This window comes from Nyctereutes procyonoides, unplaced genomic scaffold, assembly GCF_905146905.1.
Source record: "Nyctereutes procyonoides isolate TBG_1078 unplaced genomic scaffold, NYPRO_anot_genome, whole genome shotgun sequence".
Taxonomy (NCBI): domain Eukaryota; kingdom Metazoa; phylum Chordata; class Mammalia; order Carnivora; family Canidae; genus Nyctereutes; species Nyctereutes procyonoides.
Genome location: NW_026575040.1, coordinates 16,622,492 through 16,649,745, shown reverse-complemented (window position 1 = coordinate 16,649,745; position 27,254 = coordinate 16,622,492). Strand labels below are relative to the sequence as shown.

The 27,254-nt window shown below is 38.8% G+C and overlaps 2 protein-coding genes and 1 non-coding gene across 6 annotated transcripts in view; 1 reads left to right on the top strand and 2 right to left on the bottom strand.

The window, feature by feature from the left end:
- Positions 1-2,999, bottom strand: part of SLTM (SAFB like transcription modulator) — a 43,969-nt gene extending 40,970 nt beyond the window's left edge. For all 4 annotated transcript variants that reach the window (XM_055319818.1, XM_055319820.1, XM_055319819.1 and 1 more), the window contains exons 1-2: positions 2,721-2,999; positions 1,555-1,642 (exon numbers count right to left, since the gene is read on the bottom strand). In XM_055319818.1, coding sequence (XP_055175793.1) covers positions 1,555-1,642; positions 2,721-2,882 — 250 coding nt within the window. In that variant the 5' untranslated portion in view covers positions 2,883-2,999. The remainder of the gene's footprint in view (positions 1-1,554; positions 1,643-2,720) is intronic.
- A 683-nt stretch (positions 3,000-3,682) lies between these two features.
- The window catches only part of RNF111 (ring finger protein 111), a 127,890-nt gene continuing 104,318 nt past the window's right edge, over positions 3,683-27,254 (top strand). The window contains exon 1 of the mRNA XM_055319963.1: positions 3,683-3,893. The gene's annotated coding sequence lies outside the window, so the exon portion shown is untranslated. The remainder of the gene's footprint in view (positions 3,894-27,254) is intronic.
- On the bottom strand, positions 9,574-9,756 carry LOC129506514 (U2 spliceosomal RNA). Its single transcript, XR_008663834.1, has one exon. It is a non-coding gene; the product is annotated as a U2 spliceosomal RNA (small nuclear RNA).

The window sequence follows — 27,254 nt, the reverse complement described above, 5'->3', positions numbered from 1 at the left end:
ATTAAAAATAGGTGAGAATGAACATATCAGATAAGGTCTACTTTAGATGCTAAAATCGATAATTAGCTTGAGTAATCTGGAACTGTGATTAATACATAGCATCTGTTGAACTATCACAATGTGTTAAATAAATGACATGAATCAAAATCACTATAAGAAATATGGTTAATTCCTGATATACATATTTCCAAAATGTCTATGCCTCATTTTAAAATAGCCTCTGGTTTGTCAGCACAGGCTTCCCAGCAGAAGCTTCTCTCAAGAGGAAAATGCATCTCTCAAAGTGATACACTGAGTCAGAGTTACATTTAAAAGCCACCGACCTTCAAGGTACCTTTGTTATTCCTCTAAACTCCATCTCCACCTCTGTTATTCCCATCCCACCCAGGAAATACTACTTGGCCCTTTTCAATTTCCTTTGGGACAAAAGGGGAACTCTTGCAGACCTATGAAGACTCAAATAGTGAGAAGGCATCAAGATCTGCCTGGTCCTAATTAATGCCTACAGATTGCTTTGCCTACAGATTGCTTAGGATCAAATGTTAATATTCCCTTCTTTTCAAGGTTAATCCACTCAATCATTTTACCCTAGCTGTAATCAATCTGGTACATGGCAGACAGAGTGGTATTAGGATACTTAAAGCAGCAAGGAAAGTTAGATTTTTTTTTAAAAATTCTGCAGCTGTCCATGACACATTCTATATGGAAATTGTAAATAGGTACCAGGATCCAGATACCCACATCATGTCCATCCTCTGCCACTGTCCTTACGGGAGGGTGGGAGAAATTTACAATTATTCAAGTCAAGACTTAAATTACCAGAAAATCTAAAAAATACTTAAGTCCTATTTATATTGTCAAAATGTTAATTTAAAACCACTTTTCTCTATTTGCTAAATCACTATATCCTGGAAATATACTCTGGCCTAGTTTAAAAGTCATAAAATTAAAATCCTTAACATAACCCTATAATTTAAAGCGCTTCTTTTTTTTTTTTTTAAAGCTAAGTAATCATGGATTTTCCCTACCTTGTTAGTATGATTGGTGAGGTCTTTTTGAGTTTCACTGAAAATCAGAATGTATAATAGCATAAATGGAAATTAAGTTCACCAAGTAAGACAAAATACTAAACATAAAGGTCATAAAATTTTAATATACTAGAAAAAAACAGCAGGAGCCAAGGTGAAAGATTTGGAAGGAATTCCATCAATACTCTGCCAATTGTGGGGCAAGGTAGACATGCATTAAACTGTATTTTTTATTCTTTAGGTCTTCACACCATGAAGGAAGCAACATTATGAAACTGGGCTGTGTACATTTTTTGGAAGCAATAAAGAACCAGTCTCGCTTTCAGGTTAGCTTTAGCCAAATCTTAAAGGCTACAAGTTATCCAGAGCCTGGCAACAGTAACTTTTCTTCCTTGACCCAAGAAGGCAGAGCGCCAGAGGGAAATAGCGAAGAGTAGCACTATATAAACAGGGCAAGTGGCACAAGAGCAGAGGCAAGTTATATAACCAAAATATATTTTAAAATATGTTCATAACTCGTAACAACCTTTGCCTTTGGTTGGTTTCTTGTTTGGAGTATCAGTTGAAACAGTTAATTCAATATTATCTGGATCGCCTCCTTCCTCTTCAATAGCCTACATTAGAAAGAGAAGTTAATATGCTACACAATCTATCTAAACTTATTTTATAAAAACGCAAAAAAAAAAAAAATTAGCAAACCTCAAGCCTCAAGACATTCGAATTGCCAGTCATTTCGTAAACCGACTTCAAAAAATAAAAAATAAAAAATAAACCAAAAACCCAAGCAATTAAACTACACGAGGGAGAGAAACTTTCACGGAGAAAATATCATTAGGACTCCCCCCCCCAAAAAAAAAAAAATCACATGGAGTTTTAAATTCTACCGAGTCGAGGTAATTAAATATCACATATTATCATAGCGAACAAAAATCTATTCTCCATTGCGGAAGAGCTGCTTAGCTGCGGAAGTAAAGGACTCAAAAGAGTCTCCCTAATTTCTAAAATGCAAACTTATTTCCCCGCTACTACAATTCCAACGCTCGCTGAAATAAAAGCAGAAAGGTAATCAGGGATGGGGGAGAAGAAAAAAAAAAAAAAAAAAAAAAAGCAGATTACTGCTCTGATGCAAAAACTGAAAGCCCAGCGGAAAACAAACCCGCTCTTCGGACCCACCCCTCAGCTCCCTCTCCCACTCCCCACCCCTGCACACACACACGCACGCACACGCACACGCACACGCACACGCCCCCCCTCCCAGATGGGGAGGAAACGGTTGGGCACAATTAAACGGTAACTTCGCCGAAGTCACCAAAGTAACCAGTCCCTCCGAGGCCGGGGAATGCACGCGCTCACCGCCGCCAAAGACTGGGCGCCGAGCGCCTCCCGGGTGTCCGCCGCCGCCCTCGCAGCCCGGCGGGGCCGGCCCGGCCCGGGGCGAGCAGGGGCGCGCTCGCCTGCCGCGGCCGGTCCCGGGCGCCTCGCGGGCGGCTCGCGGGCCCCTCGCAGGCCCAGCGCGGCTCGCGGGGGCGGGGGCGGGGCGGGGGCGCCGCGGGAGGCTCCTCGCCCTCCCCGCGCGCGCGCGGCCGCCGCCCGGGGCCTCCCCACCGCGCAGCCCGGCGGGCCCCGGCGGCGGAAGCGGGGGGCTCCGAGGCGCGGCCTACGCTCCCCTCCGCGGACCTCGCCGGGCCTCACCTGCTTCAGCCGGGAAACCAGCACAGTCTTCACCCCCGTGATGTCCAGGTTCCGCCGCTTCAGCTCGGACTTGAGATCGATGACCCGCAGATCGGTGATCTTTTTACCTTCCGCCGGACCCGAGGCGGCGGAGGCTGCCACAGCACCGGTAGCGGCAGCCATTTTAGAAGAGCAGCGCGCTGCCGAGGCAGCGAGTGGGCTGCAGGGCGGCGGCAGCGCCAACTTCGACCCAGGCCTCGGCGGCCGCCGGCGCCGCGCAGCGCTGCGCACAATGAGCCGCTGGCCCCGCCCCCTGTCCGCCACCCCAGCGCAACCTGCAGCCGCCGCCAGCACCCGGATGACGGCCGCGCGTGCGCACTGGCGCGGGGGCGGGGCGGGGTGGGGGGGCGGGGCGGGGGCCGGCGCCCGGCGCGCTCTGCGGAGCCGGCGGCGGCCCCCTGGGCGGCGCGACCCCTTGCGTGGCCGGGAGGTCAGGCACGTCCAACCGCGCCAACGTCCGCCGCGCCGCCGTTCTCCCGCCGCTCCTCGTTAGCCATTTTCAGGGTCGGGCGGCGTCTGCAGTCTCGAGCCGCGACGCTGCCGGGCGCTTCGCGGCGCGGAGAGTTGGTGGGTTGCTCAGTGCAAGCAGAGGGGCGTGTGCGCGCCCTGAGCCTCTTTCGGGGAGATACTTTTTATCAGTGCTGCCGAACAATCGCGGGGGAAAGAAGAACAAGAAGAAGAAGAAGAAGAAAAAAAAAAAAAAAAAAAGAATGTGGCCCGTGTGCACGAACGAACGAAGTTCCCCGAGTTCCAATCAAAAGGCTGGAAAGAAGCCGTAGGGCAGGTTTAGGAAATAAGAACCCTGAACGGCTCCAAGTGTTGCGAGAGTATGAAGGGCCGGCGCGGGTGACAGGTCCCGCCGGCTGGCTCGGGGCGGGGGCGGGGGCAGGGCGGGGGCGGGGGTGGGGGGGGGACATGCCCTGGGCCCGAGGAGGCTGAGCGCTCGGCAGGGCCGGCCCCGCGCGCTGGAGGCGCAGGAGCTCCCCCCGGCGCCGCCCGAAGTCCATCCCCCGGCCCGGAGGCCTTCCAGTCCCCGTTGCCATTCTCCTACACCGCACTCCGCGGCTTGCCCCCGCCAGGTCTGGGATTTCCCAGAGCAATCACCATCTCCCTAGGAGGGATCGGCCTGTGCAAGTGAGTACGTATCTTGTAACTTCAGCCAGCGTCGTGAACAAAGCGTAAGCCTGCACGGGATAAAACGCTCCTCAATTCCATGCGCTGATAATGACGCACCATTAGGGATGCTGTCGTTTTCGGGGATTTAAAGTTTAAATGGGTGAGGTCTGTCTTCCCTTTCTGTCTTTCTTTTTTCCTTTTTTTCCCCCTGATTGACTAATGAGATCAAAAGGAGGAAAAACTGGACATAATAAAAATAATCCTTGATATTCGGGTAGTTCTTTACGGTTTATAATGCGCCTTGACATGCAATAACCCTCTTAATCCTTCCGAACTCTGCGGGGGTAAATCTATCTATGCGAGGTTTAGAGAGATTAAATGGCTTGTGAATGTTCACATTAGCTGGTATGTGGTGGAACCGGTGCTAAAAATCCAGGTCTCCTGATTGCAAGTCCAGCTCTGCCTCTACTACAACTTAATTCACAGTCATGGAATTTTAGAATTCAGAGGTTCTTTAGAGGGGCCCCTGGGTGGCTGGGTGGCCCAGCGTCTGCCTTTGGCTCAGGTCGTGATCCTGGCGTCCTGGGATGAAGCCCTGCTTCAAGTTGCCTGCAGGGAGCCTGCTTCTCTCTCTGCCTATGTCTCTGCCTCTCTCTCTCTGTGTCTCTCATGAATAAATAAATAAATAAAATCTTTGTTGTTTTTTTTTTTTTCAGGGTCTTTAGAAATCTGGCACAATCCTCCCCCCCACCCCCCCCCGATAAAAATTTTTAGAAATTTACCTAGGGACCCACAACTAATTATTGGCCAAATTGACACTGAACCTAAGGTCTCATCCCAGTGTCTTTCCCACTACCCCACCCTGCTCCCACCTCGTGAATACTTGCAAAGAGGGGTTGTACTAACCAGAAACTAATAAAGTGAATGAGTGTTTGTCCTAAGGAAAAATTTAATAATGGGCTTATCTTGAAATGGAGATCTATGCCTTCTGATCTGATGCACTTAGGAAGCACGCATCACCTGCCAAATGCCAAGAATGTTTAACCCGAATCTCATCATGAGAAAACAATCAGACAATTGTAGGACCTTCAACAAAATAAAAGCTCTAGATTCTGCAAAAAGGCAGTATCATAAAAGTAAAAGTGGTAGAGCAGTTCTGGAAAAAAAAAAAAAGATGTGATACCTAAATTTTGTGTGTGATTATTGTTCAGATCCTAGATCGTAAAAGCTACTAAATAAGGAATTGGGAAATTTGACTGTATAGTAGACTGCATTGGTGTACCAAGGTTAAGCATCTGGAATGTTATATCATGCTCATGTTGAATGTCTTAGTTCTTAGGAGGTACTTGCTGAGGTTCTTAGAGGTGAAGTATCTTTCTGTCTGCAATTACTTTCAAATGGCTTGAGGGGGAGAACAAATGTGGCAATATGTTATAAATCACTAAAGTGAATGTAGCAAAATGTTAATAATTGAGGAAACAAATGTGGCAAAAATTTAATAGTAAATCTAGGTGGGGGGCATAAGGTTTAATTGTATACTGTTTAAGTTCTTTTTATGTGTTTGAAGTTATACGTAATACCTACATAAATCTAACTTTTTGTAATAGAAAAATGAAATGGAAGAAAAATATTTTTTCGCTTTTAACATCCAGAGTATATAATTTTGTCATGTAACCTATGATTTTGGGGTTTTGAAATTACTTATCTAAATAATTTTCCTTTAAATGGATGTTTCTTTAGTATGAGGTATTTTTCCTGTTTTCCTCTTTAATGAAATGTATTTATTTATTTATGAAATGTATTTAGGTGAAGGAACATAATGCACTTATTTCCGCATCTAGAACACTACTTAGAAAGTATAATAACCTGTATTTTATTGTAGAAAGCCTCTTGTCATTTATTGGATACTTTTGTACTCCCTATGGGTTTTGTTTTTGTTTTTATACAAGCTCACCATTGAAGGATATTTGTTGAATATTTACTATCTGCCAGGCGTGCCAGGTTCTAGGAAGATAATGATAAACTTGATCTGTCTTATTCACCATTGTGTGGGATTCTAACACAGTGTAGACACTCAATAATAAATTGCTTGAAGGAAGATAGACACAGTGCTCGGAAAGCCTATAACAGGAAAATTTAACCCTCATAGGGATAGATAGAATGATCTTTATTTTATGGACTCCTTGCAAGGAGTTCTGGGGTTGAGTCCCACATACAGCTCCCCACAGGGAGCCTGCTTCTCCTTCTGCCTGTGTCTCTGCCTCTCTCTGTGTGTCTCTCGTGAATAAATAAATTTAAAAATCTTAAGGAAAAAAAAAAAGAAAAGAAAGAAAGAAACCTGAGGTTCAAAATGTCAATAACTGGTCCAAGAGCATAGAATTAGTAAAAGGAAGATCCAGGATGATTTCAAATCCATTGCATTTTTTTATTATAACGTCTTGTTTTTCACCAAAGTTTATTTGGATTCCCAGAGAGAACCTTCCTCCTAATGCTAAGCCCCGATTTCTACTGTTCATTCCCTTTTTTTTTTTAGAGACTTTAGTCTCTGCTTACCGTCTTCCTGTCCAATATCATTGTTCCTTACCCTCATTTTCAGATAGGCTTTAAAAACTTTCCCATCTTAAGATATCTTTGCATGACCCAGATATTTACTGTTGGCAGCAGTTGAGTTGTGGTGTACTTTTCCTAGTGGAAAAGAAGCATAGCTTCTTGTAATGACAGAATAGGTAAATTATATAAAAAATGCCCCCTCTGAAAATAACAAAAATGCTTGACAAAATATAAAGTTCAATTCTTATATTTTCTTGCTGATTTTCTGTGTCTTGTTATATTAATTACTGTGAGAGACGTGTTTAGAATTTCACAAGAATGGGCCTGGAGACCCGGGATCAAATCCCACATCGGGCTCCCGGTGCATGGAGCCTGCTTCTCCCTCTGCCTATGTCTCTGCCTTTCTCTCTCTCTCTCTCTCTGTGTGACTATCATAAAAAAATAAATATAAAAAATAATTTCACAAGAATGTGGATTTGTTTGTAGAACTGTCAAGTGTTACCTCCTGTATTTTAAGACTTTGTTATTAGATATTTACAAATATACAATTCTTACACCTTCATAATTAATTTTTAAAATTTTTACCTTCATAATTAAGTGAGATTTTTATCTTCAGTGGTTTTTATTTTGCTTAAATAGTATATCAGCTTTCTGTTGGCTAGTGTTGACAAAGTGTGTCTTTCTCCAAACTTTTGCCTTTAAGCTTTTTTTTTCTTTTTTCTTTTTTCTTTTTTTTTCTTTTCTTTTTTTTTTTTTTTTTTTTTTTTTTTTTTTTTTTTTGCCTTTAAGCTTTTTGCACGTTTTTAATTTTTTTTCTTTAGGTAGGCTCCACTCCCAGTATGGAGCCCAATGTGGGGCCCAACGTAAGGCCCAACATGGGGCTTGAACTCATGACCCTGAGATCAAGATCTGAGCTGAGGTCAAAAGTCAGGTGCTTAACTGACTGAGCCACCCAGGCACCCCCTCTTTTTGAATGTTTTTTAAATGTGCTTTTTAAAGTAACATACAATTGTTGTTTTTAATGTAGGCTAAATCATTTATCTGAAATATTTAATCCATTAATACTTTATGCAATTACATTTGAATTTGGATGTATTAAGGTTCTCCAGAGAAACAGAAGCAATAGGAGATATATTTGTGTGTGTACACATGTGCAGGCATGTGTTTGTGTCTATGTGTGTATGTGGAGAGAGATTATAAATATAAATAAAATTTTGTATATATATAACTGAAATTTTGTGTATATATATACAAAATATATACATTGTGTGCATATATATATATATATATATATATATGAAGCTAAGAAATCCCAATAGCTTCCATCTCCAATCTGAAGTTGTGTCTTGGTGTATGGTTTTAAAAAATGTATCCTACTTGGGTTTTGTTGAACTTCTTGAATCTACAGATCAAGATTTTCTGGTGTGCCTAGGTGACTCAGTTGGTTAAGCATCCAATTCTTAATCTCAGTTCAGGTTGTGAATTCAAGTCCCATGTTGGGCTCCATTCCCGGCTTAGAGCCTATTTAAAATAACAATAATTTAAAAAAGAAATAAAAGACTTCCTGGCCTTACCTTCAGGAAAGTCAATAGTGTAACTCCAGGAATCCAAGTCTGAAGTCTTGAGAATCAGGGGAGCCAGTGGTATAAATCCCAGCCCAAGGGTAGAAGGTTAATGTCCCAATTCAAGCAGGGAGGCTTGATGATTTGAAGGTCAGCCCTCAGGTTTGTCTCTCCTCAAAGATAATATTAGGAGAATATTATCATGACCTTGGATTAGGAAAAAATTTATTTATAAGGATACAAAAAGCGCTGACTACAAAGGAAAAAATTATGTATTTGGATACATTAAAATTAAGAATTTCTGCTCATCAGAAACTATCATTAAGAGAATAGAAATGAACCCATAGAATTCAAGATATTTGTAACACATATAACTAATGGTGCGTAGGGACGCCTGAGAGGTTCAGCAGTTGAGCGTCTGCCTTCAGCTCAGGGCGTGAACCTGGATCGGATCCCACATCAGGCTCCCTGCATGGAGCCTGCTTCTCTCTCTGCCTGTGTCTCTGCCTCTTTCTCTGTGTCTCTCATGAATAAATAAATAAAATCTTTATAAAAATAACTAATGTTGGGTACATAACCAGAATCTACAAAGAACTCCTACAAATTAAGAAATCAATTCAGTGGGGAAAAAATGGTCAAATCTTAAAAACATACTTCACCAAAGAGAAAAATCAAATGGCATACACGCGCGCGCACACACACGTATAAGTTATCAATCTCATTAGTAATCAAGAAATTATATATTAAGACTACAGTGATATCTCTTTATACTCCAGCATAATGCCTAAACCAGAGAAACTAACAATACCAAGTGTTCAAAAAGATATGGAGTAACTGGAACTGGGATTAAGTGGGACTAAAAATGGATACAACCACTTTAGAAAACATCTTAGAGGGTGGCTCAGTGGTTGAGCATCTGCCTTTCACTCAGGTCCTGAATGAGTCCTGCAACAGGCTCCCAAAAGGAGCCTCTTCCTCTTGGAAGAGCTTGGAAGAGCTTCTTCCTCTGCCTATGTCTCTGCCTCTCTGTGTGTCTTTCATGATAAATAAAATTTAAAAATCTTAAAAAAAAACACTTTAGAATTATCTAATAAATTTCCAGACCCACGTATCTTTTGACCCAGAAATTTACTCTTAAGTATATAGTTTATGGGAAAACAAATACACATAGCAGTAGTATTTATAATAACCCCAACCTAGAAACCCAACAAATGTCAATAGTTGAATGGGTAGGGGTGCCTTGGTGGCTCAGTCAGTTAAGCATCTGACCCCTGGATTCATCTCAAATCAGGACCTCTGGGTCACAGGATCAAGCCCAGAGTAGGGCTCTGCAGTCAGCACAGTCTGCTTGTCCCTCTCCCTCTGTTCCTCCTCCTACTCACACTCTTTCTCTCTCATAAATAAATTAAATAAATAAATAATAAATACAATCTTTCAATAAGTAGAAGACCATAGTATGGTCAGGCACATACTGAGCCAGGCACAAGCCCCCCACCCAGACACTAGAAGGCAGAAGCATCCAGCACACAATCTCAAACAACCCACCACAGCTCAAGCTGAATTTAGACACCTGGATATTTCCCCCAAGGGGGTGTGCTGTTCCAGAAGGTACTGCAATACCAGATCAATATGTGGACAGAGTAATCTCCTATTCCATCTCCCTGCTCCAAAAAATCCACTTAATATATTGTCCTCAGAAGACATATCAGATATTAAACAGATAAGAACAAATATTACATTTGATCTTAGCCAAAACGCCAAAAAGTGATTGCTATGCTACATCAAAATTGATATTGATACAATGTGTATGCACATGTTTATGCTATTTTATCTCATACAAAGATTCTTGATGCACTTCAGTCAAGACCCAGAACTACTTCATTGCTACAAATATCTCCCATGTGCCACTTCTTTATAGTCACACCCACTCCTTTCTCTCACCCTCACAAGCCTAACCACAAGCAGTCACTATTCTCCATTTCAATAATTTTTTCACTTGAAGAATGTTACATAAATGGAATAATATAATATGTGACCCATTGAAATTATCTTTTTTTTTTAACTCGGCATACCTTTCTTGAGATTCAAGCAGTTTCATATATTAATAGTTTGTTCCTTTTTGTTACTGAGTAGTATTCCATCATATGAATGTACCACAGTTTGGTTTTTGTGTGGCCTTTATTCATTTATCTGGACAAATGCCCAGGAGTGTGACATGTCAAAAACAAAAGCTTTGTACCCCTAATATAAAAAGAGCTTCCAAAAGTAGAGAACAAAAAGTCATGTTGTAGGCCCCCTAGGTAGTTCAGTGGTTGAGCATCTGCCTTCAGCTCAGGTCATGATCCTGGGGTCCTGAGACCAAGTCCCATATCAGGCTCCCAGCAGAGAGCCTGCTTTTCCCTCTGCCTATGTCTCTCCCTCTCTCTGTCTCTCGTGAATAAATAAAATCTTTTTTTCAAGTGATGTATATATGTTTCATTTTTTAATAAACTGCCAAACTCTTCTAGTGTAGCTTTACCATTTTATACTTCCACCAGCAATTTATGAGACATCTAGGTTTTCCATATTCTTGACAGTGTTTGGTATTTTCACTTTTTAAGGACTTTTTAAAACTTTAGCTGTTTTATTAGGTATATAATGATGTCATGAAAAGTTGGGATTTTTTTAAAGATTTATTTATTTGTGAAAGAGAGTGAGAAAGAGTACAACTGGAGAGGAGAGGGAGAAGCAGTCTCCCCGCTGAGCAGGGAGCCCCATGTGGGGCTTGATCCCTGGACCCTGAGATCATACCCTGAGCTGAAGGTAGACGCTTAAACAACTGAGCCACATAGGAGCCCCAAAAGTTGGGATTTTAAATAACTAAAAGGAATCAATTTCTTTCTTTCTTCCTTTTTTTTTTTTTTTAAAGATTTTATGTATTCGTTCATGAGAGACACACAGAGAGAGGCAGAGACATAGGCAGAGGCAGAAGCAGGCTCCTTGCAGGGAGCTTGATGTGGGATTCGATCCCAGGACCCCGGGATCATGACCTGAGCCAAAGGTAGATGCTCAACCACTGAACCACCCAGGTGCCCAGGGAATCAATTTCTAATACCAGGCTAAATTCCAAATGGATTAGATATTTAAATATAAGAGATGAAATCATACAAGTCCTGGAAGAGAACACTGGTGAATTCCCAGTTCCTGGCAAACATTGACCTGATTTCTTTCACTGTAGTTTGTCTTTTCCAGTTTGCCATATAAATGGAATCATATAGTATGAAGCCAATTGATGGGCATTTGAGTTGTTTTTAACAACATTATGTTATCATAATTTTAATATTATGAATAAGGCAGCTGTAAACATTAACATACAGGTACTTGTGTAGACATGTTTTCATTTTGAAGGGGAGTAGATACCAAAAAGGGTCAGTATGGTAATCGTATGTTTAACTTCAGGAGAAACTGCCAAACTGTTTTCTAGATATGCTTTTTTTGCATTCCCACCAGCAATATCTAATGATTTCAGTTGCTCTAAATCCTTATTAGCCCTTAAAATGATCAGCTTTTGTTTTTTTTTAACCATTTTAGTATGTAATGTTATTGTTTTAATTTGCTATTCTGTAACTTTGAATATGTTTGCCTGTGCTAATTTGCCATCTGTATATGATGAGGTGTCCAAATCCTTTTTTTCTCATTTAAAAAATTGGGTTGTCTATTATTGGGTTTTAAGGTGGTGTTTTTTTTAATAGTATGCATATAAGTCCTTTTATATATATATATGTCTTTTGGATATATTCTCTTGGTGTCTAGCTCATCCCATAAATTTATTAGAGGTACTTTCAAAAGGCAGGACTTTTAAACTGAGGGTGTCCAGACTATGATTTTTTTGATGATTGATGCATTTTGCATCTTAGCTAAGAAATATTTCCCTAACTCAAGGTCACAAAGATTTTGTCTGATGTCTTCTAAAAGTATTAAGGTTTTTTTTAATGATTTTTTTTTTCACATGACAGAGACAGAGAGCAGGAGCAGGGGGAGTGGCAGGCAGAGGGAGAGGGAGAAGCAAGCTTCCCTTGGAGCAGGGAGCCCAATATGGGGCTGGATCCCAGGACCCTGAGATCATGACCTAAGCCAAAGGCAGACGCTTAACAGACTGAGCCGCCCAGGCACCCCTAAGGTTTTATTTTTTTAAGTAATCTCTGCAGCCAATGTGGGGCTCAAATTTACAACCCTGAAATCAAGAGTTGCATGTTCCACTAATTAGGCCAGTCAGGCGCCCTTCTTAAAGCCTTAAATTTTAATTGTTAAGCCTCTGATCCATTTTGAATTATTTTTCTTATATGATGTGAAGTAACAGTCAAAATTATTTAATGTGGAAGTATAATTGTCTCGTCACCATTTGTTGAAAAAACTATTCTTTCCTAGTTGAATTATCTTGACAACATTGTTGAAACTTGATCTATTTCTGGACACTGTTGTGCTCCATTGAGCTATGTGTCTATCCTTACAGGATTGTCACACTATCTTGGTTATTGTAGCCTTATAAGTCTTGAAATTAAGGACCCCTGGGTGGCTTAGCGGTTGAGTGTCTGCCTTTGGCTCAGGGTGTGATCCCGGTCCGGGATCCAGTCCCACATCGGTCTCCCTGCGAGGAGCCTGCTTCTCACTCTGTGTGTGTGTGTCTCTCTCTCTCTCTCTCTGTGTGTGTGTGTGTGTGTCTCTCATGAATAAATAAATATAATCTTAAAAAAAAACTCTTGAAATTAGGTAGTGTGAGTCCCCAAATTTGTTCTCCTTTATGAAAATCATTTTGCTCTTTGAGATCCTTAATATTTCCATATTATTTAAGAATCAGTTTTTCAATGTCTAAAAAAGGGTTTAGTTGGGATTATGTTGAATATATAGATCAATTCAAGGAGAATTACATTGGAACAGTATTGTCTTCCCAAACATGTATGTGGTATCATCTCTCCATTTAGTTCAATCTTCTTTACTGTCTCTCAGCAATGAGAATAACCTTCAACATACAAATACTGCATGTATTTTGTTAGATTTAGTCACAAATATTTCATGTTTTGATGCTGTTGTAAATCGTATGATTTTCTTAATTTTGTGTTTAAATTATTTGTCACTAATATACAGAATACAGTTCGTTATGATACATTGATCTTGAGCTCTGATACCTTTTAAAACTTGCAAGTTATAACATAGTAACTTTTTGTAGATTCTCTTTTTCTTCCTAGATAGACATTAACTCTTCTTTTCCAATGCATATGACTTTCTTTTTTTTTTTCTTTGCCTTATTTACACTAACTTGGACCTCATAGCAATGATGTATAGAAATGGTGAGAGCACATTTTCTTGGACTGTTCCAGATCTTAAGAGGAAAGCATTTGGTCTTTCCATGTAAGTATATTAGCTACAGTTTTTTCATAGATGTTCTTTATCAAGTTTGTGAACTTACCTTCAATTCATAGTTTACTTAGAATTGTTATCATAATTGGATGTTGAATTTTATTAAATAATTGTGTCTATTGGGAAAATCTTATGGTTTTTCTTTTTTAGTCTTTATATGTTTAATTATATTGATTGATTTTCACATATTTAGTCAACCTTGTTCTCTTGTGATAAACTCCAATAGGAAATTTAAGATTTTCCTTAAAATTATTTTTGTTCCATAAGTTATATGTTATCATTTTTAAAGTTGCTAGATTATATTAATTAATATTTTGTTAGGGTTTTTCTTTGAGTAACTCTGCCCACAATGTGGGGCTCAAACTCATGGCCCCAAGATCATGAGTCATGTGCACTATTGCTGAGTCAGCCAGGCATGCCATTGTTAGGGATTTTTTATTTTATGGGTTATGAAATTTTCTTTTTAAGGATTTTATTTATTTATTCATTTGATAAAGGGAAAGAGAGCACAAGCAGGGGGTGTGGCAGGCAGAGGGAGAAGGAGAAGAGGCTCTCCACTGAGCAGAAAGCCCTACCTAGGGCTCCATCCCAGGACCCTAGGATCATGACCTGAGCCAAAGGCAGACGCTTAACCGAGTAAACCACCCCAGAGCCCACAATTTCTCTTCTTGTAAGAGACAAGTTAATGTAAAGTGAAGTGTGTTTTTAAATAACATTTTAGGGGGTCCCTGGGTGGCACAGTGGCTTAGAGCCTGCCTTTGGCCCAGGTGTGATCCTGGAGTCCTGGGATTGAGTCCCACATCAGGCTCTGCATGGAGCCTGCTTCTCCCTCTGCCTGTGTCTCTGCCTCTTTTCTCTCTCTGTGTCTCTCATGAATAAATAAATAAAATCTTTAAAAAATAAATAAATAAATAACATTTTAGATTGGCATAGAAATTAAAAGTTTGTTAACTTGTGTTGTCAAAAATGTGTTGTCAGGACAGCCTGGGTGGCTCAGTGGTTTAGCACCTCCTTTAGCCCAGGGCCTGATCCTGGATCCAGGATCGAGTCCCATGTCAGGCTCCCTGCATGGAGCCCGCTTCTCCCTCTGCCTGTGTCTCTGCCTCTCTCTCTCTCTCTCTCTCTCTCTCTCTCTCTTTCTGTCTCTCATGAATAAATAAATAAAATCTTTAAAAAAATGTGTTGTCAGTATATCCTCATGCATTGCTGACTGGAGTGTAAATTGACCTGTATGGAGATCAATTCAATTTGAAAGCATAACAAAATTACCATGCATGGACCCTTTGGTTCAGAAATTCTACTTATAGGTAATAATGTACTCTTGTGGGTAATAGCACACTTATATGAAATTATATACCAAGATATTTACTTAGCATTAATTACAATGCAAAATTGATGGAAATAATCTAAAAATTCATCAGTGGTACGGTTATATAGCAGAATGCTCTCTATGTATTAATAAGAATGATGGATCAATGCATATACTACTAGGAAAAATCTACAGGATCTAGCTTAAAAATCAAACAGAAAAAAAAAATCAAACAGAACAGGGTGCCTGGGTGGCTCAGTCGGTTGAGCGTCTGCCTTCTGCTCGTCATGATCCCAGGGTCCTGGGATGAAGCCCCACATCAGGCTCCCTGCTCATGCTTCTCCCTTTCCTTATGTCACTCCCTTTGCTTGTACTTTCTCTCTTTCTGTCAAATAAACAAAATATTTTAAAAAATCAAACAGAACTAGACAGTGGGAGATATTTTGAATGGTACCTTTCAAAAATAATATGTGTAATTATGTATGTAAAAATATAGACCTATCTAGAAGAATACACAAGAAACTGTTAGTAGTTGCTTCATCGAGGTATAATTTTGTCCCTTTGGGCTGCTGTAAGAAAACCATCATAAACTGAGTGGCTAATGAAGAGCAGAAATTTTTTTCTCATAGTTTTAGAAGCTCAGAAGTCTAAGATGAAGGGGCCAGCAGATTAAGTGTCTAATGAGAACAGAAAAGATGAAGAGAGCTCTCTGGAGCCTCTTTTGCAAGAGCACTGATCCTATTCGTGAGGACTCTGCTTACATATGAATTGGGGGGGTACAAACATTCAATGTATAGCAAATTTTATCTGCTTTAAAATATAAAATTCAATGATTTTCAGTAAATTGATAAAGTTGTGCAACCATTCTCACAATCCAGGTTTAGAACATTTCTCTCACACAAAAATAATCCCTTGTGCCCATTTGCAGTTCCCTTGTTCCCACATCCAGCCCTAGGCAACCACTAATATACTTTATATTTCTATAGATTTGCCTTTTCTGGACATTTTATATGAATGGAATGACACATGTGTTATGCATCTAGTTTCTTTGAGGTTTATCCATTCTGTAGCCTGTATCAGTTGTTTGTTGCTTTATACTGCTGACAGTGTTCTATTATATAGTTATAACTACCACATTATGGTTATCTCTTCACTAGTTGATAGACATTTGGATTGTTTCTGCTTTGAACTATTATGAATAATGTTGCTATGAATTTTTGTGTACAAGTCTTTGTGTGAAATTGTTCTCATTTTCTTGGATAGATGAATTGCTGGGTTCTATTGTAAATTCATGTTTAATTTCTAAGAAACTGCCATAGTAGATGTAGCATTTATATACCCATCAATAACATAGGAGGATTCTATTTATTTTTTTTTAAGATTTTATTTATGTATGCATGAGGGACACAGAGAGGCAAAGACATAGAGGGAGAAGCGGGCTCCCTAAGGGGACCCCGACGTGAGACTTGATCCCAGGACCCCAGGATCATGACTTGAGCCAAAGGCAAATACTCAACCACTGAGCCACCCAGGCATCCCAGGGTTCTACTTCTCCATATCTTTTCCAACACTTGTTTTTGTCTGTCTTTTATTATTATTATTATTATTATTATTATTATTATTATTTTAGATTTTATTTATTTGTTCATGAGAGACACAGAGAGAGAGAAGCAGAGACATAGGCCAAGGAAAAAGCAAGCTTCATGCAGGGAGCCCGATGTGGGACTCAATCCCGGGTCTTCAGGATCACGCCCTGAGCTGAAGGCAGATGCTCAACCACTGAGCCACTCAGGTGTCCGTCTTTTTTATTATAGCCATACTAGTGAATGTGAAGTGGTGTTTTGTTGAAGTTTTAATTTGCATTTCCCTGATGACTAATATGTTGAGCATCCTTCCATGTGCTTATTCCAGCATCCATATATCTTCTTTTCTAAAATATTTATTCAAATCTTTGTCCATTTATAATTGGGTTGTTTGGGGGTTTCTTTTAAATTTCTGTTACTACTATTTCCATTTATGGAAGTTCTTTTTTTTTTTTTAAGATTTTACTTATTCATTCATGAGAGACACAGAGAGGCAGAGACACAGGCAGAGGGAGAAGCAGGCTCCATGCAGGAAGCCTCATGTGGGTCTCGATCCCGGAACCCCGGGATCATGCCCTGAGCCAAAGGCAGACGCTCAACCACTGAGCCACCCAGGCATTCTCATTTACGGAAGTTATAATTATATTTTGTATCCATCTATTCTTATTTAATTTGTTTTATAATCTCTTGTTATTTTTCATAAACAAATGTTACTTCTTCATTGATCTCTATGAGGATCTTCAATATAATTATATTTAGTGTTTTTTTTTAAGATTTTATTTATTTATTCATGAGAGAGAGAGGCAGAACATAGAGGGCAGCCTGGGTGGCTCAGCGGTTTAGCACCACCTTCAGCCCAGGGCATGATCCTGGAGACCCAGGATCGAGTCCCACGTCGAGCTTCCTGCATGGAGCCTGCTTCTCCCTCTTGCCTATGTCTCTGCCTCTCTCTCTCTCTCTGATTCTCATGAATAAATAAATAAAATCTTTTTAAAAAAGAACTTAGATAGAGGGAGAAGCAGGCTCCATGCAGGAAGCTCGATGTAGGACCCGAGCCAAAGGCAGATGCTCAACCACTGAGCCACCCAGGCATCCCATTGTATTTAGTTTTTATAGCAACTTTCAAACAGACAAAAGTGAGAAAAGTATAGTAAATATTCATGAATTTATCACACAATTTAATATGTCTCTCATCTCTTTTGTAAGATTGGTTCTCTAGAAAACCTTGTCTTTGTTACTCAAGACATACCTGTTGAAATTCTTCTCACATATAACAAGTTTCTCCATGTACATGGTACTATTGAAATAGTATTGCTTCTCTATGTCATGCACTTTATGACTAGTAGCAGAGTGTTCTTTTTTTTATAATTTTTTTAGAAAGATCTTATTTATTTATTCATGAGAGACACAGGGCAGGTGGGTGGACAGAGACACAGGCAGAGGAAAAAGTAGGCTCCATGCAAGGAGCCTGACCCGGGACTCTATCCCAGGACTCCAAGATCACGCCCTGCAGGCCAAAGAAAGACAGGCACTAAACCGCTGAACCACCTAGGGATCCCAAGTAGCAGAGTGTTCTAAAATCCATGATCTTTGTATTACCCAGCCTTTGGATTTCAGATAAGTTATACATACCAATAAGATAGGAGGGGATGATATGCAGGAAATTTTACCTGTAGAAGAACCCCCTTACAAAGCTCTTGACTTGGTGAGAGAGCATACCATACTAAACCTCCTAGAAGGTTTTTGTAGTAAGAGATTATGGAAGTGTTTATTATCAGACTCATACTTTAGCTTCCATATCAGCCTCCCTTTCAAATGTTTACTTTTAGTTGGGCTCACTTCCTTTAGTTTTGTTGTTGTTGTTGTTGTTTTAGATTAATTAATTAATTAATTTACACCCAATCTGCGGCTTGAACTCACAAGTCTGAGATCAAGAGTCACGTGCTCTACCAAATGATTCACCCAGGACACCCCAAGCTCACTCACTTGCTCTCTTCCTTCCTTCTTTTAAGATTGATTGATTGATTGATTGATTGATTTTAGAGAGAGAGAGAGAGAGAAAGAGCAGGGGGGAATGGTAGAGGGAGAGGGACAGAGAAAACCTCAAGCAGGCTCTCTGCTGAGCACTAAGCCCAATACGGGCCTCAATCTAAAAAACCTGAGATCATGACCTGAGCCGAAACCAAGAGCTGGATGCTCAACTGACTGAGCCACCTAGGTGCCCCTCAGCTCCTTTCTTAAAGAGTTATGGATCTTACTGTGGTATAGGTCACCCCAGCTTCCTTTCCTTCATGAAAGTCACTATGGTAATTATTGTAGGGATATTGTCAAGATTGTTTACTACCACACGGTGTCACTTTAATGATAATATTTCTTTCAGGTTTCAATATAAGGAAAATTCCTGCTTCTTCTGAGACATATTACCTTATTGACTCTTGTAAATCTTGTAACTGATTACATTTATTTATTGGCTTTGACCGAAAGGAATCTAGAGTTAAATTTGTGGCTCACATGTAGAAATTGTCCAGGATTCCATGGTATGTATTTCTTGCGTCATCTCATAATTACTTTAGGGTGAATTTTGCTATCCTCACTTATTTTTCATTGTTTTTTCCAAAATGTTAATCTATTTAAGTTTCCATCCTGATATTATTTGTATTCGTGTAAGGTATCACAAATATTATTAGAGAATAAAGTTGGGAATGTTTGCAAACACACCAAAGATGGTTCATTTAAAGTGGCACTTGAAGCAAGAAATTAATGAGTATTTCACATTTTAATATAAAGTCATAGTTTCAGATTTTTAGATTGCATCTCTAAGCTTATTTTCTGATGGTTAAGACAGGTTTTTGTTGCACAGGGAAAAAGTGAATCAGTGGAAAATATTCATCCTGCAACAACAAAAATATTTTTAACATGAAACAACGTTTGTCTTTCTGTGCTCCTTATTTTAACACATAATATTGCCTGTGGACAAGTAATTAAACGCATATAATTTTCTCATTTATTATTTTTTATTTTTTTAAGATTTTTCTTTTTTAACTCATGAGAGACACACACACACAGAGAGAGAGAGAGAGAGGCAGAGACACAGGCAGAGGGAGAAGCAGGCTCCATGCAGGGAGCCTGATGCGGGACTTGATCCCAGGACTCCAGGATCACACCCTGGGCTGAAGGCAGCACTAAACCACTGAGCCACCCAGGGATCCCCTAATTTTCTCATTTATAATGTGAATGAAATCTATTTAATGATCGATTCAAAGACAGAGACCTCTTAGATGAAAAGACACAGTTTATTATTATCAACTAAGTTGCTGTAGGATATTGGACAAGTTATTTTATCTCTCTAGGGTTTGCTTTCCTCTTGTGGAAAATAGGATGACTGAACTAGATGAACCTTAAGACCCATTACAACTGTTAAACATTCATACAGGGTTGAGTAAAACAAAAGGCTTATCCTTACAAGGTCACTGTAGAGTGAGAGACCGAAGGGTATAAATAAAATATGTTAAGTGCTCCAGTAGTGGTTATAAACATAATCTTATTGATACAAAGGAGGGAACCATGGGCTCTAATTGCAAAGCCAAAGGAAGATTCAGAGGCTATGACCTTGACTTTCTTTGTTTTTATTTTAGGGGAAAGGGCATTAGTCTTTTACTATTAACTCTGATATTAGCTGAAGATTTTTTAAAGATGCCTTGCTTTAGAATGAATGATTTAGAATTTTTTTCCATCCTTGGTTTGCTGTCAGTTATAATGAAAGGATGTTGAATTTTGTCCAATGATTTTTTTAATCTTTAGAGATGATGATATACTTTTCTTTTTTTACCATGCTAATATCATGAATTACATTGACTAATATTTCAACCATGTATTCCTGTAATAAAATACACTTGTTCATGATGTATTATTATCCATTTTTATATATAGTTAAATTTGACTTACTGAAATTTTGTTAAGGGTTTAGCCATCATGAGGGATATTGATCTAAATTTTCCTTTAATATTTTTGCTCTTGGTTTTAGGGTAATGCTGGCCCCATGGAATGAGTTGAGATGTATTCACTTTTGTATTATCTACAGGAGTTTGTGTAGGATTGGTATTCTTTCTTCCTTAAATACATTACAGAATTCACCAGAGAAGTCATCTGGATCTCAAGTTTTCTTTAGGGAATTTCTAAAACAATGAATTCAATTGCAGTTCAGGTGCAGACCTGAAGTGATGTCCTTTTTCTCATTCCTGATGTTGGTAATTTATTTCTTCTCTCTTTTATTAATCCTTAAATAGTCTGGTTAGTGGTTTTTCTATATTACTAATATTCTTTTAGAAATAGCTTTAGGTTTCATTGATTCCTTTCTATTAGTTTTGTTTTCTATTTCATTGATTTCTGCTATTTTTGTGTTTCTTGGTTGTTTTGTGTGCATGTGTTTGTTTTTATCTTTTGCCCCCTTTTCCCATTTCTCTCATTGTCCCAGCCCCTGCCTTTGGCAGTCACCAATTGCCAATCTGTTCTCTGTATCTATGAGCTTGTTTTTCTTGTTCCTTCCTTTAGATTACCCATATAAGAGACATTATATAGTATTCATCTTTCTCTGACTTCTTTCATTTAGCATAGTGACATCAAAATTCATCCATGTTGTCATAAAAGGTAAAATTTCCTTCTTTTTTTATGTGCTAATGATATTCCATTGTATATCTACATACCACAATTTCTTTATCCACTTGTTTGTCAGTAGACATTTAGGTTGTTTCCACATCTTGTCTACTGTAAATAGTGCTGCAATATATCTTTTCAAGTTAATGTTTTTATTTTCTTTGGATAAATACCCAGAAATGGAATTGCTCAATCATATGGTAGTTATTTTTTTTTAAGATTTTATTTATTTATTCATGAGAGACAGAGAGACAGAGAGAGAGGCAGAGACACAGGCAGAGGGAGAAGCAGGCTCCATGCAGGGAGCCGGCCGTGGGACTTGATCCCAGGTCTCCAGGATCACGCTCTGGGCTGAAAGTGGCGCTAAACCCCTGAGCCACCCAAACTGTCCTCATATGGTAGTTCTATTGTTAATTTTTTTTAAGGAATTTCTGTACTGTAGCATTTCCATAATGGCTGTGCCAATTTATATTCCCACCCACAGTGCACAAGAGTTCCCTTTTGTCCACATCCTTTCCAACACTTGTTATTTCTTGTCTTTTTATACTAGTCATTCTGACTGATGTGAGGTGATACCTAATATGGCTTTGATTTGCATTTTCCTGGTAAATTAGTGAGGTTGAACATCTTCGCATGTGTCTGTTTGCCATCTATATGGCTTCTTTGGAGAAATGTCTATTTGGATCCTCTGCCCATTTTTTCATTGCATTGTTTGGGGTTATTTTGCTATTGAATTGTTTGAGTATTTATATATTGTAGATACTAACCCCTTCTCAGTATATATGATTTGCAAATATTTTTCCCATTCCCTGTTTATTTTCATTTATTTATTTTTAAAGATTTTATTTATTTATTTGAGAGAGAGAGAGAGAAAGAGAATGTGCAAGTGGGGATGAGGCAGAAAGGGAAGGAGAAAGAATTTGAAGCAAGACTGCACTGAGTTGGAGCCTGAGGCAGGACTCAATCCCATGACTGCAAGATCATGACCTGAGCTGAAACCAAGAGTCGAATACTTAACCAACTGAACCATCCAGGCACCCCCTTTTTTATTTTGTTGATGGTTTTCTTTGCTGTTCAGTAGCTTTTTCATTTGTATGCAATCTCACTTGTTTATTTTTGCTTTTGTTGCTTTTATTTTATTTTTAAAAAATATTTTATTTATTCCCGAGAGACACACAGAGAGAGGCAGAGACACAGGCAGAGGTAGAAGCAGGCTCCATGCAGGGAGCCCGACATGGGACTTGATCCCCAGTCTGCAGGATCACACCCTGGGCTGAAGGCAGTGCTAAACTGCTGAGCCACCCAAGCTGCTCTGTTGCTTTTATTTTTAGCATCAGATTAAAAAATTGTCACCAAGACCTATATTAAACTTAACCACCTGGATCCCTGAACTGGGATCACATCCTGAGCCAAAGGCAGACTCTCAACCACTGAGCCACTCAGGCATCCTGATCTATATATCTTTTTATACTCATACCATTCTGTTTTGATTACTATAGCTTTGTAAGTTGAACCTTGAAAAACATGAGTTTGAACTGCATGGATCCACTCACATGTAGTTTTTTCCATAATTATAGTATAGGACTGTAAATGTATTCTCTTCCTCATGACTTTCCTAATAACACTTTCTTTTCTTTAGCTTACTTTATTATAAAAATACAATATATAACATACACAAAATATATTGATTGTTAATATTATTGGTAAGACTTCTGATCAATAGTAAGCTATTAGTATCTAAGTTTTGGGGGTGTCCAAAGTTATACATGGATTTTTGACTGCCTGGGAGTTGGTGCTCCTAACCCCTCTGTTATTCAAGGGTGAACTGTAATACAGTTTGAAATCAAGAAGCATGATACCTCCAACTTTGTTCTTCTTTCTCAAGATTGTTTTGTCTATTTCAGATATTTTGTGACTCCATGTAAATTTTAGGACTGTTTGTTCTATTTCTGTGAAAAATACCTTTGGAATTTTGATTAAGATTGTATTGACTCTTGGGACGCCTGTGTGGCTCAGTGGTTAAGCATCTGCCTTTGGCTTGGGTCATGGTCCCGGGATCCTGAGATCGAGTCCCACATCAGGCTCCCCACAAGGAGCCTGCTTCTCCCTCTGCCTCTCTCATGGATAGATGAATAAAACCTTAAAAAAAAAAAAAGATTGCATTGACTTTGTAGGTTGCTTTGGGCAGTATGAACATTTTGATAATACTAGTTCTTCCAATCCATGAGCATGGAATATCCTTCCACTTAATTGTGGCCTCCTCAATTTTTTTCCTTGATCTCTTTTAGTTTTCAGTATAGAAGTCTTTCACCTCCTTGACTAAATTTATTCCTAGGTTTATTATTCTTTTTGATGTAAGTGAAAGTGGGATTATTTTCTTAATTTCTTCTTGTGATAACTTGTAATTACTGTAGAGAAATACAACAGATTTTTATAAATTGGTTTTATATCCTGCAACATTACTAAATTTATTAGTTCTAACAGTTTTCTGATAGAGTCTTTAGGATTTTCTATATACAATATCATGTCATCTGCAAATAGTGAGAGTTTTATTTCTTTCTTACCAACTTAGATGTCTCTTACTTATTTTCCTTTTTTTTTTTCCTCTTACTTATTTTTCTTGTCTAACTACTGTGACTAGAACTTCTACTGTGTTGAGTAAAAGTGATAGAATAAGCATTCTTGTGTTGTTCCTTATTTTAGAGCTTTTTCATTGAGTATGATGATAGCTGTGGGCTTATTTTATATGGCCTTTATTTATTTATTTATTTATTTTAATTTTTATTTATTTATGATAGTCACACAGAGAGAGAGAGAAAGGGAGAGACACAGGCAGAGGGAGAAGCAGGCCCCATGCACCGGGAGCCCGATGTGGGATTCGATCCCGGGTCTCCAGGATCACGCCCTGGGCCAAAGGCAGGCGCCAAACCGCTGCACCACCCAGGGATCCCTTATATGGCCTTTATTATATTGAGGCACAGTTCCCCTATACCCACTTTGTTTAGAGTTCTTTTGTCATCAATGGGTGTTGAAGGCATTATCAAATGCCTTTTCTGTATCTATTGAGATGATCCTATAATTTTTCCTTGTTTTTGTTAATGTGATATATAGCACATTGACATATTTGCAGATGTTGAACCATCCTTGCATTCCTGGAATAAATCCTGCTTGTCATGGCGTACAATTCTTTTAATGTACTGCTGAATTTGATTTGCTAAAATTTAAATGAGGGTTTTTGATCTATGTTCACCAAGGTTATTGGCCTGTAATTTTGTTTTCTTGTGGCATCCTTGCCTGGTTTTGGTATCAGGACAATGCTAGCCTCATAAAATGAATTTAGAAGAGTTCTCTTCTCTTCTACTTTTGGAAAAGTTTGAGAAGAGTTGATACTACTCATTCTTTGAATATTTGGTAGAATTGATCCATCAAGCCAGCTGGTTGTGTGAGGTTTTTGCTTTATTGATTCTGTTTACTTTTAGTAATTGGTCTGTTCATGTTTTTTTAAATGACTCAGTGTTGATAGATTGTATATTTCTAGGAATTTATCCATTTCTTCTAAGTTGTCCAGTTTTTTCTGTTTTTTCCCCCCATTTCATTGATTTCTTTTTTTTTTCATTTCATTGATTTCTGCTCTTATTTTTCTACTATCTTTTAAATTTATTTGGTTATTTTAAATTTATTTCAAATTTGGAAATTTAAAAATTTATTTAGTTTCCCATAAGTTTATTTTGTTTTCCAGAGTTTAAGTTATATATAGACATAATAACATTGTACGTCGACATAACAGGTCTCACATGATGCCAGTAAGTAAAATTTCAAGCATAATGTCCCAAATACAATTAAAGTTGTAGAAGCACCAAAAAAGAAGAAGAAGGAGAAGGAGAAGAAGAACACAAAGAGACAAGGTGCCATTGGTTAAGATGAGCAGGAAAACCAAACAGAAGAAAACAATTCACAGGGGCTCCAGAAATTGTAATTATCAGGCACAGACTTTGTGTAAAACAACTATGATTATTTTTAAAAGATTTTATTTATTTATTCATGAGAGACACAGAGAGATAGAGGCAGAGACATAGGCAGAGGGAGAAGCAGGCTCCACACAGGGAGACCAATATGGGACTTGATCCTGGAACTCCAGGATCATGCCCCAAGCCAAAGGCAGACATTCAACTGCTGAGCCATCCAGGTGTCCCAACAACCATGATTATTGACAAAAATCAAGCTTAAGGATGCCTGGATGGCCCAGTCAGTTGTCCAACTCTTGATAAGCTCAGATCATGATCTCAGGTTTATGAGATTGAGCCCCCCTTTGGGCTCTGTGCTAGGCATGGAGCCTGCTTGAGATTCTCTTTCTCCCTCTCTATCTGCCCCCCTCTTTAAAAAAAAAAAAGTGACAGAGCAGATGTGTGTGTGTGTGTGTGTGTGTGTGCGGAGAAATAGAAATTCTAGAAGTGAAAATTTGTAATATCAAATTGTTTTAAATGGTTTAGTATATTAGTCACAATTGAAGAGAGGTAACTAGAATAAATTTTATTTTATTTATTTATTTTTTAAGGATTTTATTTATTTATTCATGAGAGACAAAGAGAGAGAGAGAGAGAGAGGCAGAGACAGGCAGAGGGACAAGCAGGCTCCATGCAGGGAGCCCATGTGGGACTCGATGTGTGACTTGATCCCGGGTCTTCAGGATCAGGCCCTGGGCCAAAGGCGGCACTAAACTGCCAAGCCACCTGGGCTGCCCTAGAATACATTTTAGAAGAAAATATTTAGAATGAAGCTAGAAGCAATTAGAAAATAAATAATACAACATAAAGAAACAAAGACATCACCTGCCTGCGGTGAGAGGATCTAACATGTTTAGTTGGAATCCCAGAAGAAAAAGAGAAGAAATGTATCCAAGGCAATATTCTGAAGACATGATTGTGGATAATCTCCTAATTCAAGAAGGCTTAAAAGCCCAAGCAGAATATATAAAAATATAAATCCTCACCTAAACACATAACAATGAAATTTTAGTAAATCAGGACAAAGAGAAAAATGTTGAAATAGCTAGAAAAGCTAGACAGATTAGCTTTGAAGAAGCTGCAGTTAAACTCATCACTAATCAATGATGAGATCTTCAAAAGAGAGTGAAATGATATATTCATGGTACTGTAGGAAAATATCATCCTAGAAATACTTTGACAATGAAGGCAAAATTAATACATTTTCAAGGAAAGTGGAAGACATTGTTAGTAGAAGATAAGCATTAAAGTATATTCTATTATTTGTCATGCAGAAGGGAATCTTGCAAGATAGATGCAGAAAGCAATAGAGAGCAAAGAAAGTGTTAATTATACTGACAAATCTAAATCACATGACTGCAAAAAAAATAATAAGGTGGCATTTCAGTGATACAGTTATACTACAGAACAAAAATATCATAAGTGATATGTGTGCATGTGTCTGGGGGTTGTATGTGGTAAATATTGTTAAACTATTTATGGATTCTTCCCCAGGAGGATAATAAAGGTAACAATATTAGGTTTTGTTAAGTAAGGATTACTTTCTAATGTAACTACTAAGAGAATAAAACAGTGTGTAACCATTCTGAGATGCTACTTTCTACCCACTAGGATGATCATAATAAAAAAGACACATTAACAAGTATTGGCAAGGATATGGAGAAATGATATTGCTGAAAGAAATGTAAAATTGTGCAGCCACTGTAGAAAACAGTTTGATGGTGTTTTAAAAAGCTAATCATCGGACGCCTGGGTGGCTCAGTGGTTGAGCATGATCCCGGTTCCAGGGATCAAGTCCCATATCAGGCTCCCTGAGCGGGGCCTGCTTCTCCCTCTGACTGTATCTCTGCCTCTCTTTCTCTGTGTCTCTCATGAATAAATACATACATACATACGAACAAATATTTTTTTAAGAAAAAGTTAATCATAAAGGCACCTGGGTGGTTCACTGTGTTAAGTGTCTGATTTTTTTTTTAATTTTTTTTTAAGTGTCTAATTCTTGATCTCAGCTCAGGTCTTGATCTCAAGGTTGTGAGTTGAAGCCCCACATTGGGCTCCACACTGGGTGTGGAGCCTACTTAATAAAACCAAAAACAACAAAAAATAAACAATTGGGGCACCTGGTCATCTCAATCGGTTAGATGTCTGGCTTTTGATCTCAACTGATGTCTTGATCTCAGGGTCATGAGTTCAAGCCCTGCATTGGACTTCATGCTGGGCATGGTGCCTACATTAAAAAAAAAAAAAAAGAAGAAGAAGAAGAAAGAAAAAGAAGAAAAACCAGAAAGCTAATCATATAATTATTTTATGACCCAGCAATT